Source organism: Aspergillus bombycis, assembly GCF_001792695.1.
Source record: "Aspergillus bombycis strain NRRL26010 chromosome Unknown contig00037, whole genome shotgun sequence".
Classification (NCBI taxonomy): Eukaryota; Fungi; Ascomycota; class Eurotiomycetes; order Eurotiales; family Aspergillaceae; genus Aspergillus; species Aspergillus bombycis.
Genome location: NW_019170039.1, coordinates 112,961 through 130,195, shown reverse-complemented (window position 1 = coordinate 130,195; position 17,235 = coordinate 112,961). Strand labels below are relative to the sequence as shown.

At 48.4% G+C, this 17,235-nt stretch overlaps 6 protein-coding genes across 6 annotated transcripts; 3 read left to right on the top strand and 3 right to left on the bottom strand.

Moving 5' to 3' along the window:
• Nucleotides 1–159: 159 nt before the first annotated feature.
• ABOM_006027 (uncharacterized protein) lies at nt 160–998 on the top strand (the record flags this gene model as incomplete). The annotated part of the gene is made up of 3 exons (XM_022533156.1): nt 160–370; nt 460–475; nt 836–998. The coding sequence occupies 3 exons, from the start codon at nt 160–162 to the stop codon at nt 996–998; spliced, it is 390 nt and encodes a 129-aa protein (XP_022389567.1).
• Nucleotides 999–1,725: 727 nt separating this feature from the next.
• On the top strand, nt 1,726–4,284 carry ABOM_006026 (oxidoreductase family; the record flags this gene model as incomplete). The annotated part of the gene is made up of 10 exons (XM_022533155.1): nt 1,726–1,756; nt 1,812–1,837; nt 1,900–2,078; nt 2,146–2,429; nt 2,502–2,970; nt 3,225–3,336; nt 3,401–3,440; nt 3,742–3,866; nt 3,984–4,105; nt 4,176–4,284. The coding sequence occupies 10 exons, from the start codon at nt 1,726–1,728 to the stop codon at nt 4,282–4,284; spliced, it is 1,497 nt and encodes a 498-aa protein (XP_022389568.1).
• Nucleotides 4,285–4,880: 596 nt separating this feature from the next.
• ABOM_006025 (pseudouridine synthase) lies at nt 4,881–6,510 on the bottom strand (the record flags this gene model as incomplete). The annotated part of the gene is made up of 2 exons (XM_022533154.1): nt 4,881–6,206; nt 6,268–6,510. The coding sequence occupies 2 exons, from the start codon at nt 6,508–6,510 to the stop codon at nt 4,881–4,883; spliced, it is 1,569 nt and encodes a 522-aa protein (XP_022389569.1).
• A 2,916-nt stretch (nt 6,511–9,426) lies between these two features.
• On the top strand, nt 9,427–9,777 carry ABOM_006024 (acyl-CoA thioesterase; the record flags this gene model as incomplete). Its single annotated transcript, XM_022533153.1, has 1 exon — nt 9,427–9,777. One exon carries the CDS (start codon nt 9,427–9,429, stop codon nt 9,775–9,777), a length of 351 nt encoding a protein of 116 aa, XP_022389570.1.
• Nucleotides 9,778–10,768: 991 nt separating this feature from the next.
• On the bottom strand, nt 10,769–11,263 carry ABOM_006023 (uncharacterized protein; the record flags this gene model as incomplete). Its single annotated transcript, XM_022533152.1, has 1 exon — nt 10,769–11,263. The coding sequence occupies one exon, from the start codon at nt 11,261–11,263 to the stop codon at nt 10,769–10,771; it is 495 nt and encodes a 164-aa protein (XP_022389563.1).
• Nucleotides 11,264–13,579: 2,316 nt separating this feature from the next.
• ABOM_006022 (IlvD/Edd family dehydratase) lies at nt 13,580–15,645 on the bottom strand (the record flags this gene model as incomplete). The annotated part of the gene is made up of 3 exons (XM_022533151.1): nt 13,580–14,795; nt 14,844–14,998; nt 15,055–15,645. 3 exons carry the CDS (start codon nt 15,643–15,645, stop codon nt 13,580–13,582), a joined length of 1,962 nt encoding a protein of 653 aa, XP_022389564.1.
• Between the last annotated feature and the right edge of the window lie 1,590 nt (nt 15,646–17,235).

Sequence of the window (17,235 nt, the reverse complement as noted above, 5' to 3'; positions counted from 1 at the left end):
CTGTTTCTATTTAACTGGATCGCCCCCATCTCTGAAACTCGTACTTCGATTTCTGCGACACGGTTCTGACCGGAGATCCTTCTCATTTCCCTAACCTAATTTCCTACTCAACTTACGCTGCCATTTTCAAACCTGTCAGCAATTCATGAAAGACGCAAGATGTCGACCACAACGACCACTGCCGCTCTCACATCGACCACGCTGGTTGGCATGCTTCCCACAATAAACGCGACGGGTCTTATTCCCGGGAAGAATTGTCCAACCTGTGGCCAGCAGACGACTCTAGTACAGGAGCACGCCGCTGATCAGAGAAGGATCAAGGAATTGGAGGGGCAGATTAGCTTCTTGAGTGTCCAGGCTGCACAAACAGGTAAGGAACTGCACCATGACATGTCTCAATTGTCATTATAATCTTACAACCGCGAGAGGTTCTATACTGACTGTAATCTCCCTTGACAGCCGAGAAACTCGCGAAGTATGAGCACGAAGTTCGTCGTCTCCGGACTCAGGCCTCCACATATACCTCGCGAAATGGCTCCTCCGTCTCATCTACGTCCTCCAACGAAATGAACCGGCCTCTATCACCCCCATCTAATTCGCAGGGACGTCTATCGACTCTCACATCCTTTCTCCATTCCCGCGGGCCCAGCAACACATCCCCGACTCAAACACCCGCGCAACCCGTCTCCCGACCCCCGTCGCGGCAAGCCAGCCCAGACCATACAGCCGAGCTGCAGAATGCGCTAGATCGCGAACAGAGCCTGCGACGAGCTGCAGAATCACAATTATCGCAGGCCAGTTCCGAGCTAGAGGAGTTAACCGCGCAACTATTCAGCCAGGCCAACGAGATGGTGGCCCAAGAGCGCAAGGCCCGCGCGCGGCTCGAGGAGCGAGTGGCGGTGTTAGAACGTCGGGACGTTGAGAAGAGGACCCGTCTTGAGCGACTCGAGAAAGCGATGGAAAGAGTCGAGCGCATCCGGACACTCGTTGGTCAGTGATCTGCGCCGGACAGAAGTCTGCCATACTCTTTTTCTTTTGTTTTTTTTTTTTTCTCTTTTATTTTACTTGGGTTTGGTTTGGTTATCTTTATACCCTGGTGTTTACAGCGACTGCCCCTCATGGTTTGAAATTTGGCATGAGACATGACTCGATGCTTTTCGGGTTCATTGCCCATGAAGGTTATGATCAGCATCTATGGCGTTAGGCACTTGATTTAATTTTGGGCTTTTTTGTTGGGCAGTCGCGGGGCGTTATTAATGTCTGTCCATACTGTCCACTCCATATGTCGATGTACATGGCGACGATATATATTCGTGTTTCTGTGCAGATATACAACGATCAGAATGTCTCTACTAGTTATATATATACCATTTGCACATACGTCCAGAACACCAGAAAACACCAATCTAAACCAGTATTTTCCCAATCCTATCCGGAAACAAAATTAAAATAGAAAACAATATCCTTTCAAATCCGCACGTTTTTGTGAACCCCGCCAAATCTGGAACTAATTTCTGAGACCCACCCAACCCGGTTAATATCAATAAGAAAAGTAACTCTAAGGGTTCGACCTTCTATTCATACTCCTAGATTCTCGAACTATCGATTGATACTCTGTCCCGAAACACACATATCTTTTTTTTTAAAAAAAACTTTTATGTACAGATCTGGATATACAAAGCATCAACTCGACTAAAAAGAAAAACACTAATTGAATCCCCCACCATGCCCATCGGCGTAGCCATCATAGGAAGTGGTACGTTTAACCACAATGCAAGATTTGTATAAAACAAACCCTAACAGAGAAACAGGGAACTTCGCCCGCGAAGAACACCTGGTATGTTTCTCGTACTGAACAAGGCAACATAGCTCTCTCTGAACCATGAACAATATGACTAGCCCGGCGTACAAGCATCGGACGCATTCGACTTGAAAGCCATCTATTCGCGGTCCCTCACTTCAGCGCAGGCCCTCGCGACCGGAGTCTCCGGAGTTGACCTGTACTCGGGAGATGCAGGGCCGGGGAAAAGTTACGATGATCTGCTTGGTCGGCCGGATATTAAGGCCGTTATTATAGCGTGCGTTGGTTCTACAGTAGCTACGCAAGTTGACGGGGAGGGGGCTAATACGATACGCACGATATAGTCTCCCCATCCTAGCACAGCCAGAGTTCATCCGCAAGGCCCTGATAGCGGGGAAACATGTTCTGTCTGAGAAGCCAATCGCGAAGGATCTATCTGCGGCGCAGGACCTGATCAACCTCCACAATTCCCGCATCATCAGCAGCAAGACCATTTGGGCTGTGGCCGAGAACTGGAGGTACATGAGCAAGTTTGTGCGGGCTGCGCAGGAAGTGCGTAGACTTGGCGGTGTGAAGAATTTCCGGGTCACCATGAGGAGTATGATTAAGCCTGGGTCGAAGTATCATAGTATGTGTGCCCTTTCTATTGGATATCGGTCGGGGAGATATAAAAGGTGGGTGGGCTAATGTATGCGAGTAGAAACGGAATGGCGTCGGAAACCCGAGTACAAGGGTGGGTTTGTTCTAGACGGCGGTGTTCATGTTGTTGCTGCACTGCGGTTGATTCTGGGACAGAGTGATGGTCTGGCTATGGTGGCTGCGCATTCGTCGCTGCGGCAGGAGCATCTTGCCCCTGTTGATACTGTTGATGCGTTGGTTAAGACCCGGTCAGGCGCTACGGGTGTGCTGTCTGTCTCGTATGGTTCGGAGATCAATGATTCCGTTTTCGAGTTTACGTGCGCGGACGGTGTCGTGACGTTGGATTTTGATCGGTTGACGGCGAATGGTGAAGGTTATGATGTGCCGTTTGAAGGCCGCGGCGTCAATAAGGAGCTTGTTGAGTTCGCCGAGTCCATTACCACTGGAGCTGGGATTGCGACCCGCTTGCGACCGGAGGAAGCATTGGCGGATTTGGAGGTGATGGAAGGCATCTTCACTAGTAGCGAGAAGTCAGGAGAAAAACGGAATCTGCACCTACAGATCTGAAAGGGGTAGAAGGATAGACCAATACAATAGAAGATAATACAATGTATGTACAGTATGGTATGGAGTAGAATTGGAGATCAGAACCAAAGCATAACAATTGATACGGGGGACGATAAGAGAGGAAGGTCGAAGCCGGATGACATAATCCAGCCAACGATCGACACCAGACCCGAAGCGGTAGGTCTTGGCAGGGCTTTCACCCTAATTTTCAGCTTAGCGAGGCGTTAGCACCCGACTGCACTGGGCGGCCAACCTCAGCGCGAATTTTTGAGATCGAATTCGACCCGTCACGACAACTCGAGCGCCAGCGGCCTTACGAAACCGACAAGGTATGTTCTATTCCGGGATGATGGACGTATATTGTCGTTGTTATTGATACTAATTGGAATCCAGATGGTCCTCGCAAAGAAGCACGTCCCCATCGTCAAGAAGCGTATGTCAAAATCCTGCCTTCCTATTTTCCCGTCCAGCACATCCACCACAGCCCAGGTCCCATGTATAGCAAGAGTGTCGGCGAAAGGAGGAATTAAGGAAGGTTCACACGAAATTTTTCGATGAAAGACGGAGCATGATATCACTGTTCGAAGGAAGAATCAAGGAATTCGACAACGACTGGGCAATTTGATGAAACACTTGGGAGATATACATCGGGACTTCTGGGACACAATCTACCACACATGCACACTCGGGCTATTGAAATATCGGGGATCACTGACAAGGATTGCAAAATACAGGCACCAAGACCTTCAAGCGCCACCAGTCGGACCGCTTCAAGTGTGTGCCTGAGTCATGGCGCAAGCCTAAGGGTATCGACTCCCGCGTCCGTAGACGCTTCAAGTCGAACATTCCCATGCCCTCCGTACGTTTTTCTCCGTTCCAGTCTCGATCCGGAAGTGAAATATCACAGCGCGACCGGTGATCGAACTTGCGATTTGCTCAGCGAAACAATGAATACTGATATGGCTTGAATCGATAGATCGGCTATGGCTCCAACAAGAAGACCAAGCACATGATGCCCTCCGGCCACAAGGCTTTCCTCGTCCAGAACCCCAAGGACGTTGAGCTCCTCCTCATGCACAACCGCACCTACGCTGCTGAGTACGCCTACCCTTTCAACCGAACTATGCAACGCAGAAAAGCGCATCAAACTAACATGATGATTTTGTAGGATCGGCCACGCCGTCTCCTCCCGCAAGCGCGTCGAGATCGTCGCCAAGGCCAAGGCTCTTGGTGTCAAGGTTACCAACCCCAAGGGCCGTGTCACCACTGAGGCTTAAATGCTTTAGCCTAATTAAATCAACAATTAAAATCATTATACCAAAGCATTTTCAATTGGAGATGGGGATCTCTGGCAAAAGCTGCAAGGTGTCGCTTCGGTTTCTTGTATGGTCGTGAATTGAAATGAATCATCTCGTGGCGATAACGAATTTCTCTTATGTGCATGATTGGGTGGCTGGTACCAGCACTGGGATATAAAATAGAAATGGGGGCTTTTCCATTGCGATTCCCTTCCTCGGCCTTGTCCCTTTTGATCGGGCGGTAGTGTTTGAGCGTAGGACGTACCTAGATCCGGCTTTAAATAGCAACTTCATGAGTGGGTTCTGCGCCGTGTTGGCATCCGTAGAAGAGCAGGATCTGGTACCACTTCGAGTTGCAGCTGCCAACCTGTATTTGCGCCATCCTAAGCACCCGTCTATGCCCTCAATACTTGGGAATTATGGAACGGTATATTCTTTAGGTCAATGCTAGACCAAGTACCCAATGCTCTACATATATACCAGCGGCTAAAAACATAGAACTCCTGATATCCATGCATACAGGTATCATGTAGTCGTAAACATCAAGTCTATGCAAATATAGGAGAGCAAAAAGTCTAACACGACAAGGAAAGATCAAGCAGACTGCTATTGCTCTGCAGCCTCTCGCTATCCACCACTCCCACGCCCCGAACAAGGACACTTCCCTGACTCCGCTTCGGCTTGTCTTCATCCTCCATGCCCTCAGGTACAGTTCCATTCCCGATCACGATCTCTTCCTCCTCCGGCACGGGCTCCCAGTCAGGGACTGCCTGAGGACCATCCATGCCTGGCGGGGGGAGGGCCCAAGAAGGCATCTTGCTGCGGTACTTCCAGTCGCCATTATCCGAAGAGTAAGCAACGGCATGAAGAAAGATACCCAGCTCATGCACACCAGGATCAGTATAGAGGTCCGTACCACAGACGTCACACTGCTCGCCGGAAAGCCTCTCACCCTTGCGCTTATGGTACTCCACAAGGGCAGCCTCGTGCTCGCGGGACATGATGCCCTCGATAACGGAGGACTCCGTACCCGGTGGCACAAGCGGTGCAGCAGTAAGATGAGTCCGGTACGAAACCGTATCCGGAAGCTCAGTCTTGCCCATATTGTTCAACCGCTCCATGATCTCATCATCCCGATCACCGCTATCCTCGCTCTTTCCCAGGCCGGGCCCGAACACACGCCGATTCGAATAAATCGGATCATTCGTAATCGGATGTCCCAGGAACTGAAGATGCACACGAATCTGATGCGTGCGTCCCGTCAACGGCAAACAATGCACGATACTATACCCATCCTCCTCGTTCGAATACGCAGGCGGCGGCGTCGCAGCCCGGTCCCCTCTCGCTGCAGCCGGCTCCGGAGCATGAGGGGGGTAGTACGCCAAACGGCGGAACTTTGTCTTCGCCGTCTTACCAGTAGCGCGGACCCGGTTCAGTCCTAGCTTTGGACTAACCTGCATGATGGGCTGGTCGCAGACCACCACCCCGTCTGGGAACTTGCCCTTCACCCGTGTCACGTACTCCTTGTGCACAGATCGCTCTTTCAGCTTGCTGGCAACCATTTCTGCTGCTTTGGGATCTTTGGCGATGAACATCACGCCGGAGGTTAACCGATCCAGTCGATTGCAAGGCCGGGGCACCCAACCACCACCACGCTCGGCACGGAGGATCTCAATTACGGTGTTGTAGTGGTACCGACCGGCAGAGTGGACAGGCACACCGGCCGGTTTGTCGATGACGATGAGGCCATCGTCTTCGTGGATGATGCCGATCTCCTGGCTTGTGACGGGAGGTTCGTGTCGGTGCAGGGTATGCGAGATGACATCGCCGTTCTTCACTTTTGTATTCGGTCCGGCTGGTTTACCGTTAACAGAGACTCTGCCGGCTTCTAGGGCCTCTCTCTGGAGATACAATCAGTCAAAATGATCCAGCGCGATTGTGATCCCGTGTGTCAGAACATACGTAGTACTCTGGTGGGCGATCGCGAAATTCGGAGATAAAGATGTCGACTAATTCCCGACCCCTCCATCGCTCCTTGCAGAATGTGTTGTATGTATAATGGTATGGACTGACACGGCGAAATCCTCCCTCGAAGTAATAGGGGCCTGTTGGTGGTTCGCAGGGCGTTACAGCCACTTTGGGTGGTTCTGCGACAGGGTCCGGAGGAGGCACCTTGAGTGTCGTGTCGACGGGTGTGAGAGCCATGGTGGAAGCAGGAAGCCTGCCTTTTCGCACAAGATAGGCGAGGACACGAGGTGAAGGAGCCAAATTTAAGGGTTATGGAGAGTATCACGAGTTCATGGGCGGCGGTTTAAACTGATGAAAAGTAATTTTAACGTGGGGTCGGAGGGGCGTTCCTGAAATTCAAAAAAAAAAAAAAAAAAAGAAAAGAAAAAAAGAGTTTACGGTTCTTGGCGTTGCTGCCCCAGATTCATGGAACCAACATCCATTTACTAGGACGAGCGCACATAGCTTAGCCCTTATATATATTGAGGGAGGTAATATATGGAAGTTTATAGTAAACGATATGCTCATGAAGAACGATGCTTTGATTAGACTTGGTTTTGCTACTTGTATGTTTTATGAGGGAATTTGATATATATTATGCTGTACCATCTATATATTTAGTTGATTTATAGATTTCTAACTGTCTTGCTCTGGAAAAGTGTAATTTAGGCCACGGGAATCATATTGGGATAGACTTGAAAACATGCCATTAAGGGTAAATAGCACTTTTACTTGTCATAATCTCGTCTGTTGACCCCTCGTTAAATTAATCATGACCTCGAAGATGCACTAACACCTACTTGTCTATAAGTAGAGGTATATTTGAGGCTCTTTATATTCCAGGTTGAAATATTTCAATTTGCTGAAGAGCGAAAGGTAGAGATGCTGTCGAGGTAGTTAAATGGAATAGTTCTGAGAGACAAATAATCGTCAATATCCTGACCTTGTTGAGCAGACAGCATTACGTGGGTGAAAAGCTCCTCACCTCTTCGGGGTCCTCTCGGAATTTGACTGAGAAATGGTCGTATATCGACCAAAGGAATCCCACAGAGCAACAAAATGAGCAATCAGACCACTCTATAGGCTAAACTTATCAATCGGCTTCGTAAGAGAAACATCCTATTTAATGCGCCATTCTCTCTTCTCTTGCACTTAGTTTGCTTCACTTATCTCACATATGCGTAGTCAGAATAGACTGCCCATTTCCTATCCAATCTACAAAGAGATAGACTGCCAGTTCAATCTAGCTCCTCGTTCTTTCTATCCAACTGCATGACCGGGCTTTTATACCCTGTTTCTCTACAATCTGTTAAGGAACTATGAAAGAGCAATAGCATATGAATCACGATGAATTCGATTGTTAGCCAATTGCTTCCTCTTTTAGTCATGGATATCCAGAAAACACAATTGTACAGACGCCCCTTAGCGCCTTTTCCATCTTGCCTCATTCTCCTAGGATAAACCTAGAATGGCCAATTCCAGCCCTTGTCGTTTTTGTTCTAAGCACACTGCCTGATAGGAATTGGATATCCTCCCGGCCATGTCCACTGGCAAACCTGCGAGCAGCAAGATGAAAAATGAATACATGGCCAACCGTTTGAATGACAGTGATCTTTCGATTCTGTCGTAGTTATATTAGACGGAGTAGGGGTTTCCACAGCCTGGCAATCTTTAACCTGGATGCATGCACTGTCATTGGTTTTTGATGTCTCTTTTGACGACTGAAGAGTGAATTTCTCGGATGAGTTATGGTTCTGTGAGGGTTGGTTATGGACGTCAACTTTGTGGTCGATCGATGCTACCAATGTAGCAGTAGCGAAGACGGCGATGCTAGTGAGGTAGAGGGTGTGCATGATGTTATGTAGTTTGTTTCACGCTGTTGGGTATATAGTATTATACAGTTCTAGATTGATGTGCTCGGAGAATGCTTGTTGGATTGGTCTTCTTCCTCTCCGTGGGTGGAGCTCTCAAGTGTGGACGGGACGAACTGGCAGTGAGGCGTAGATGATAGGAATGATGAGCGTGTTTTGGATGATGATGGTTTGAGATGCGTTCTTGAATTGTAATTTTTCTTGTACTTCATGACTTAACGATTGGTCGAGTATAGATACCTCACAATATCAGCTGCTGAACCCTCGTAATGGATTGGGATTGATACTCAAAAAGGCAGGTGCGATCCTCAGTAACTTCAATCTGTCTATGCATTGCGCTCGAATGTTCCTTCTCTTGGGGCGTCTATGATAAACCTACTGCTCGGTACAGGATAGTTCGTTCGCAGGCGAGCCCAATTGCAGGTACGACGTTCAGATTGAATTGTCTTTGGCAGTGATACTTCTCATAGCTGTTTAAAGTTCAAGGAGTTACACATGACCGGGACAAACACAGAGCTCATGCTGCTCTTTCCTTTTCACCATGAACGATATACATCATTCATATAAATAGCTTGGCCTTCTTTAGCTCTCCGGGACCATTAACTGTGACGCCCCAGTTTGACCCATAAAAATCGCACACCATGCCCGGGTATACAGACTAGACGGCCACTAATTACCCTCCTTCATGTTTATCAATGCTATAACCCTTATCAGATCCGCAGACTTCCCGTCCCCCAAAGCCTCCACCGAGTTACCCAGGGTCTCTTCCATTGCGGTGGGTTAAGCACGATATAGACTATCGACAAGACCGCCGATCTACTCCATATCAGGCAAAGCGCCGGCAAAAGCAACCTCGGCTAATTCCTTCCTCGGAAATAACATTTAATATGGACATCTCCATCTGAATCCGATAAGAACATACTCCGAGGAACAAGCATATCAATGTCTCCAGCCTAATAACCTCACCCTCCTACATCCCTCCATAGCAGTCCAGCATAGCAGACCCAAATATGGCCCCCAAAGAGATCGAAATCAAGAAACGTCGCACCCGGAGCGACTACGTCTTTCATCAAGTATACCGAACAAGATGGTACAGTAAATACTATTCAAAACAACACCCCGAATAAATATTAAACAAAAAGGGAAATAGGTTTGATAACGATATGTACGCGCACCTTAACAATACTGTCTACGCAATGCTCTTCGACTCCATCGTCAACAGCTGCTTATCGCCGAATGTGGCATGGACCCCTTCTCCATCAACAATAAGGATTCGGATTCGTCCGCAAAGACCAACTCAGCGTCCCAGGTGGGTATCATGGTCAACTCGTACTGCGATTACTTTGCCTCGGTGTCTTTTCCCGATGTGTTAGACCTTGGACTTCGGGTTGCGAAGCTCGGTTCGTCGAGTGTTATCTATGAAGTTGGGGTTTTTAAGCAGGGGGAGGAGGAGGTTAAGGTTGTTGGGGGGTATATGCATGTTTTTGTGGCCAGGGAGACAATGAGGCCGACCAAAGCGGGAATGGAGGAGAGGGTGAGGAAGGGATTGGAGAAGTTGGTTAAGGGGGGTGGCAAGGAGGGGGCAAAGTTGTAGAGCCTCTTTTTTCTTTTTTCTTTTTTCTCCCTGTTCTTTTACTGTTCTTGTGATATCTAGTTTAGGGTTTAGATTTGGGCTGCTATCTCGTACAGCTGTTTCTGGAGACTACTAGTAGTATGTGGCTGATGTGGAAATAGCTTGACCGCCTCTTTCACTACTATTGATACATTCGTGATCCGATAGGATGAAGGAACCAAGATGGAAGAGCCTGTACAATTACTATTCCTAATTATACCTCCCCGACACAAGCCGGGAACCAGCATATCAATATCACGTCGAATCTTGTCGACGGGATAAGCCATGCCCTACTAGTACTTGGCCGGGAAGCCCTTGCATGGAAAACACCGTGAACATTTACCAATCACATGGGCTGCAGATAGATCCTACCTGCAAGTGATGGATGGTATCATGCATATCCAATCGAACACTGCAACTAACGGGTATCCACTTCTTACTACAGATGATACGTATCTTTAGGGTTGGTTCCGCCTAAAATTCAACATACACAGAGAATATTATCAATCGAGCAGTATCGTGCTCCGCTGCCATATTGTATCGATGTCTATCAAGTCACTATTAAACTCCCGTTCAAGTCTGTTGTTCTTGAACCACGTAATAACCGAAAGAATCATCACGGCCAATATCCATCGTGATGACATATAACCGCTCATGTCGCAAATAATGAAACAAGCAGGTCTATCTTTTTTTTTAACCCAAACACCATCGCTGTGTAAAGCAAATATTCGTAACAGTCGAGCTATCAAGCATGTTCATAGGTATAACAGAAGCAGAAAATAATGAATCGCTTGTACGCTCGCTTTCAATAATTCAAGAATAGCAAATGCCTTTCTTAGCCTGCCAAGCCATGTCCTGCAGGAAGCCAGCTGCAGAACAGATTTCGTTATGGTCGGATGGTGAGAAACCATGTAAAGAGGCCCAAAACTGTCAGGACGCTAGCCCTAGGGATGGGCTATTGAGGAAGTCGCAATTAGCCTAGCTTGCTTGGGACAATGCTGGCGCGGGAAACATTCGTGCTGTCAGGGAACAGTACTCGGCGCATTGTTTGCGTTTCCGAGTCGTAGTGCCATTTTTGATAGGGCCCCGGAATGAATTTTCCCTTGGCATCCCATCCAGTAACCCAGGTGTCTCCGTCATCAAGGCGGAAGAAGAGAAATCTTTCCGGCTTAGCGCCTTCATGGACGGTCACCGAATGCCAACGGCATCTGTCCTCCAGTTCATACTCGAACATGTATCGGTGGAGGATGCGACAGTAAACAAGTGGGACAGGAAGTTTTTCTTCGTACTCATTCCCATCCTTGTAAACAAGGTGCCATCCACGGCCAGGGATGTATTTGTAGATGCCTGGGACAGGAGATTCCCAATGTTCTTCTTTATGGATGGACCCCTGGATGCGCTCCCCACGCTGGAACCAGTATGTGGGGCAGAAGACAGCTCGGAGGCAGAGGAAAAGGTTGGGCGCCATAACGATTCGAGATGATACCTTGTTGACGATGTTGTATGGGCAGGTAGATTCACCTAGACAGGTGAGGTTTGAAGAAGCAAGATGGCTTAAAATGCACAAAGTGAAACGCTTAATTGCGGGAGAACGGAAAGCGTTGCGATCAAGAAAGAACGAGAAGGTGGATAGTTTATAAGTCGACGTCCATCTTGACAAACACAAGTAAAACAACTCAAGTTGGAAGGATAACTTAAGGTGAATAGGTTGTTGGTCCGATTGAAAATCGGTTATAGCTCCTTCGGGCGCAGTGGCGTTAATTGGTCTGGATAATTGATAAAGGTACAGTTGGATGGTTCCCGCAGGACAGGAAGATGAGCCGCGAGACACGTAACGATGCGGTGTGCACTATATATGCGTCCCGCGATGATCTAGGCCTATGCTTAGTTGCACAGGGTGATTTCGGGAAGCTGCGATGGTAGGTTGATGAGACAGGTGTTTTTCAAAGGAGACAGATAAGTCAAGGATAATGCAAGAGACCGGGATACACGACTATGTGGTGCGGCGGTGGGAGATGCACGGTGCACACAGAAGCTGTCGTTTCTTATTGCTCAGAGGAAGCGCATGGTAGCAGGCTTGCATCTAAGTGGACGATAGGAGGCAGCAGCATGTTAAAGGAATTTGCTGTGTAGGAAACAACAAGGAACATGACGGGAAGATCACAAGGTACAGCTTTAAAAATGATGGTGGGATGTGGGTGCCTGACAACCAGGGGCGGTCTGAGATCAGCTGGGACTAGAAAAATTTTTCTGATATTGGAGGCTAGACCCTAAGCAAGTACGCGGGTCCGAAGTCTGGTAATGTGGAAAATCGGTGGTTCTCCGTAACTCTTTGCAAGGCTGCAACGGCAAACCCAAATCTCTGCGCGCGGGTAACCCGAGACCCACCGGTCCACACTCGGAGGATATTTTTATAAATTTTTAATGGTGAGTGTGTGGTGAGTGTTGAATATCAATTACTTCAATTGTCATAGGCTCCGCCATTGGCCTCAGCTGTGTCTCTTCATCTCATGACTCAATTGCTTGGCAGTCGACAATATTGATAACAATTACATGATCGACTCGAGAAATTGGTGATGTCGCGTCCACCTCCTGGCTTGGTTTCCGGGTGGATATGGTTCGAGACCACCGTCTTCAGCAAACCCGTTCTTGGCCTTACTCATTGGTAAGCTATCAAACTTTTCTTGCTTGCTTGCTTTCTTTCTCGCTCTCCGTATAGGTATTTTCTGTTGTGATATTCTCTTTGTTCTAGTTCTCTGGACGGCTTTGTTGCAGGCCTCGGGTGGATTCGTAGATGATGCAGGTTAGGTCAAGAACCCCAGCCATGTGCGTGTTATCTATCACTGAATTGGTGGGATTGGCTGGTAAATCAAACTCAGGGCGCTCGGTTCACTCGCCAGGATTCCGGTCCTAGTCATCTCCTTTCATTAGCTATTTGTTGGAAGTGACGAGATATGGCCATAACTTGGGAGAAAGCAAGAAACGCAAAACAGTCACCGCTCTTAGAGCCTTGGCAATTCTGTGAACTCTGACCGGAATACCTATACTATCTCCATCCTTGTGGGACTGATAGCCCAAGACTTAATTAGTTTGCAGAGTGCCGGCGAAACATGTCTGCCTACACGAAAACTGTATGATGGCGCTACCACTAGATTCAGCGCTATTGTTTCTGCAGCAGGTAGAGTTAAGGAGGTTTCACAGACATCAGTGAGTGAATAAGCAGACAAGTGAAAAGGATGGTAATAGCGAATGTTAGTGATCATGAGGAGGGCATTTCAAGAGGGGAAGTTAAAGGGAGGGGTCAAATCCCATGATCAGCACTTGCTGTACGACTACTAAACAGGAACACTAACCAACTCTTTTAAGTTGCTACTACTACTACTAGTAGCCTGAGCCTGGAGTACTCTCTTTCTCTGACCTCACCTGAACTTCTCTAACCTTCCCTTTCCGGCACGATTCTCTCCTGAGATTGAGTCCGTGTCACCGCTACTAGGCAAATATTTTCGTTTCTAAATGGCCTGACTCTACTAAATCTATTGAGGCAGCCACTACAGACTATTGTACAGTACTGTAACTGTACCCCGGGTAAGGTTGAATTTATCCGTGAATATAATTAGTTATGATCGATGCCACTGTCAGTTCGGTTCGAGAAAGACCCGACCGAATAATGGAATTCTATACGGTGAACACACATCCGGAACAGCCGAAAAATTACCAAAAGTCCTTGTTATGGGTATTTCAAATCATTACAGCTCCTTACATCGATGGTATCTAGATTCATCCTTCAATGATTATGCCGGGGGTTCTCATATCGCTGGGCAAGTCGTTGGTATTTTACCGCGTCTCGGAGGACCATACCATCGCTTAACTGCGTCGTCTCCCTCCTGAACAGCTCCTGCCATGGAGTTTGACTTTCTGGAACATCATAACCCCCCCGGGCTTCTAGCGCCTTTCTCCGCTTTTCCAGCTCCTCCGTGGAGACAAGGATGTCGACGCGCCGTTTGTTGAGATCAACACGGAGTCTGTCCCCATCTTGAAGGAGGGCTAAATTTCCACCCGCAGCTGCCTCGGGACTAGCATTGAGGATGGATGGCGAGCCGGAAGTACCCGATTGTCGTCCGTCTCCAATGCACGGAAGCGATTTGACTCCTTGTCGCAAAAGCCGTCCAGGTGGGTGCATGTTGACAACCTCGGCGGCACCTGGGTACCCCAATGGGCCAGCACCGCGCATCACCAGGATACTTCTGTCGTCGATGGGAGTGGAAGGGTCTTCAAGTCGGTGATGATAATCCTCCGGTCCATCAAACACTACAACCGTGCCCTCGAATGCATTCGGGTCCTTGGGATTTTCCAAGAACTTCTGTCGGAAAGGCTCCGATATCACACACGTTTTCATAATAGCGGATCGGAACAGACTGCCTCGGAGATGGAGAAAACCGGCATCTTCCAGAAGTGGCTCGTTATACGGCTTGATCATTCGACGGTCCCAGGTATGTTTGCCCCGGACATTCTCGGCTACTGTGAAACCGTTACATGTTAAAGCATCCGCATTCAGCTTCCTGGCATCTAGCAACTCCGCCATAATCGCGGGTAGCCCGCCCGCCCGGTAGTATTCCTCTCCCAGCAGCTCACCGGCTGGTTGCATGTTCAGCAGTAGTGGAATATGAAATCCGAGTTGATCCCAGTCATCCAGTGAAACTTCTACCCCAATATGTTTGGCGATGGCGTTGATATGAATGGGGGCATTCGTACTGCCGCCGATAGCAGTGTTAACTACAATGACATTCTCGAAAGCCTCCCGAGTCATAATGTCGCTGGGCTTCCGATCAGAATGAACCATTTCAACAATACGCAAACCTGTTTCGTAAGCACATTGCCCACGTTCACGGTACGGAGCCGGTATGGCAGCCGACCCAGGTAGGGCCATTCCAAGCGCTTCCGCCAAAGCATTCATAGTTGATGCTGTTCCCATTGTGTTACAATGTCCCACTGATGGCGCACTATTACATCGTCAGTGAATGTGCTTCCATGGTTATCGTTGGACATACCCTCTGGACACATAGTCAATGAATTCCTCCTTGTTGATTTCACCTGCCGCATACATCTCTCTACCCTTCCATACTACCATCCCGGACCCTGCCAGGTCATTCTTCACGTAACCGTTAAGCATTGGGCCAACATTCAAGCATATTGCTGGAATATTCTTCGAACAAACATCAATTATATGAGCAAATGAGCGGGGATACGGGAGTTACGCACCACTGTAGCCGCGGCCATCAGAGCGGCGGGAGTAGTCTTGTCGCAGCCCGTCAGGAGGACTACACCGTCCAAGGGATATCCGAAGAGAATCTCTACCAGACCCAGATACGACAGATTTCGGTCGATACAGGCAGTGGGTCTCCTGCTACTCTCCTGAATAGGATGCGTGGGAAACTCAAAGGCGATACCTCCAGCGGACCTAATACCTTCTCGGACTCGTTTCACCAACTCGAGATGATGGCGGTTGCATGGGGACAAATCGGACCCGGACTGTGCTATTCCGATTATTGGCTTACCGGACATCAGTTCTTCCCGGGTGATGCCATAGTTGAGGTACCGCTCAATGTAAAGGGCCATCATGCCCGGGTCACTCTCGCAATTGAACCAGTTGGCCGACCGTAACTTCCGGGCCCTTGATGCATTGGCGTTTGGCCGGCCATCTTGCATGGATGCCAGAGTTTTCTCAAGCTCCACTGTACGCCTCCGAAGGGCAAGCAGTTCGCTCTCACAGTCCTCAATGTTGACAGGTGGTCGGCTGCCCCCGTCACTGCAGGAGCAGCCCTCACATGAGGTGCGTGACTGACATGACATGGTTGGGAGAAAACCTGGGATAATTTGATCGTATATTATTTATAAGCCGTCGGTACTAGATCGTGGGCTGGAAGGCCATTAGCCACTTTCATTCTGCGATTCTCTTTACTGGAATCTCAGTATGGCTATATTTCTTCTCGTGTGATTACCTTTGTCTAATTATCTTCGCTCTTACGGATGGTAAAAATAAGCTGAGAAAGACGAAGTGTTGTGAGATTAAGTAACCCTGTCCGGTATCACATCAAATGCGGGACACAATCAATGCCGAACAATCCGGACAATCTCCGACATCCACAGCCGTATTAATGCCGAAACCAGGGTTGCAAGAGATGACGGGAGATCGGGCGGCGGGAATGCAGGACCATTTAAATAAGAACCGTACAGGAACCCCCCATCATATCCCCATTCTTCGGGTCAGAAAGCTGGATGAATTCTCGGTACGTGTTGGTCGATTGTGGGGGCAAATGATGGAGACCCATCAATCGCTCTTCTACCCCACGCTAGTATCACAAAGCATCGATGCATGGGGGTGCATCGAATCTGCTGTGTCCATTGATCCCATTCAGATATCATTTCTAATTTACCCCCGGAGTCATGTATCCCGGCCACAGATTAGCATGATATTATGTTCAACTTGCAACCCCAGTTGCTGTTATTTGGCGAGCTAGTATGGTGGACCGAAACTTTTACATACATACACAATCAATATCGAATTGCACAACAGCGAAAGGCTTATGGCGTCTTTTTGAGAATCAACAACGGAACTAAGTTTCATGGAACCATTCTCTCCATAGCAATTCGATGCAAACCGCTAACCTTCCCCTTTTCCATATAATAGTGAGTTTCGCCCCTATGCATCATAGAATCGGATTCCCCATCGAGGAGACTCTTCCTCGGTACTAGACCTGTTAACACTTGTGATAACTGACTAGATTGGCTTGCGCAGCCATCGTCAAAGGCATATGTAGGTTTTAGTTATACCGTTGCTATTGCATGAGGTGATGTCTATGACCTTCGATAAGAAGTTAAGGAATATGGATATAAAATGCCACCCGTCGGTAATCACTCCAAGACACAAACATCCTGGCCCATCTTCTGCCGCGCTTTGGAAATAGGGCCTACAATATTCATATGAGCTCTCACTTTCAAAATGAAGCAAGCATGACCAGGCCGGGGCTTGAATACTACAGTGGATTCGGCGAGAATCCGTACTTCCTTCTGCCAGAGTTCATAGCCTAGTGTACACTCCAAGCCAACTCTCGGGCGCAGTTTCAAAGGAGACGATAATCTCAACAGCTCTGTTTCGGTTGCAACGCAAGCAGCAAACATCGTCGCTAGCCGCCCGTGATGAAACTCCTCCACAAGGCCGATGTTGAGCAGCGGGGTACTGCTTAGGATTAGCAAGTCCCGGTAAATTGCCACTATACCAGTCAGTAAAGAATGGTATAACGGCTAACGCGGCGTCTGAGCAACACTCACGGAGATGCTCCGGCCCTTTCATATCCTCCCATGGTATATAGTCTCTTCGTGCCTCTTGATCCGTCGGCCGTAATCCTGAGTAGAGACTGTCGATAGGCAATTGTGTGACAT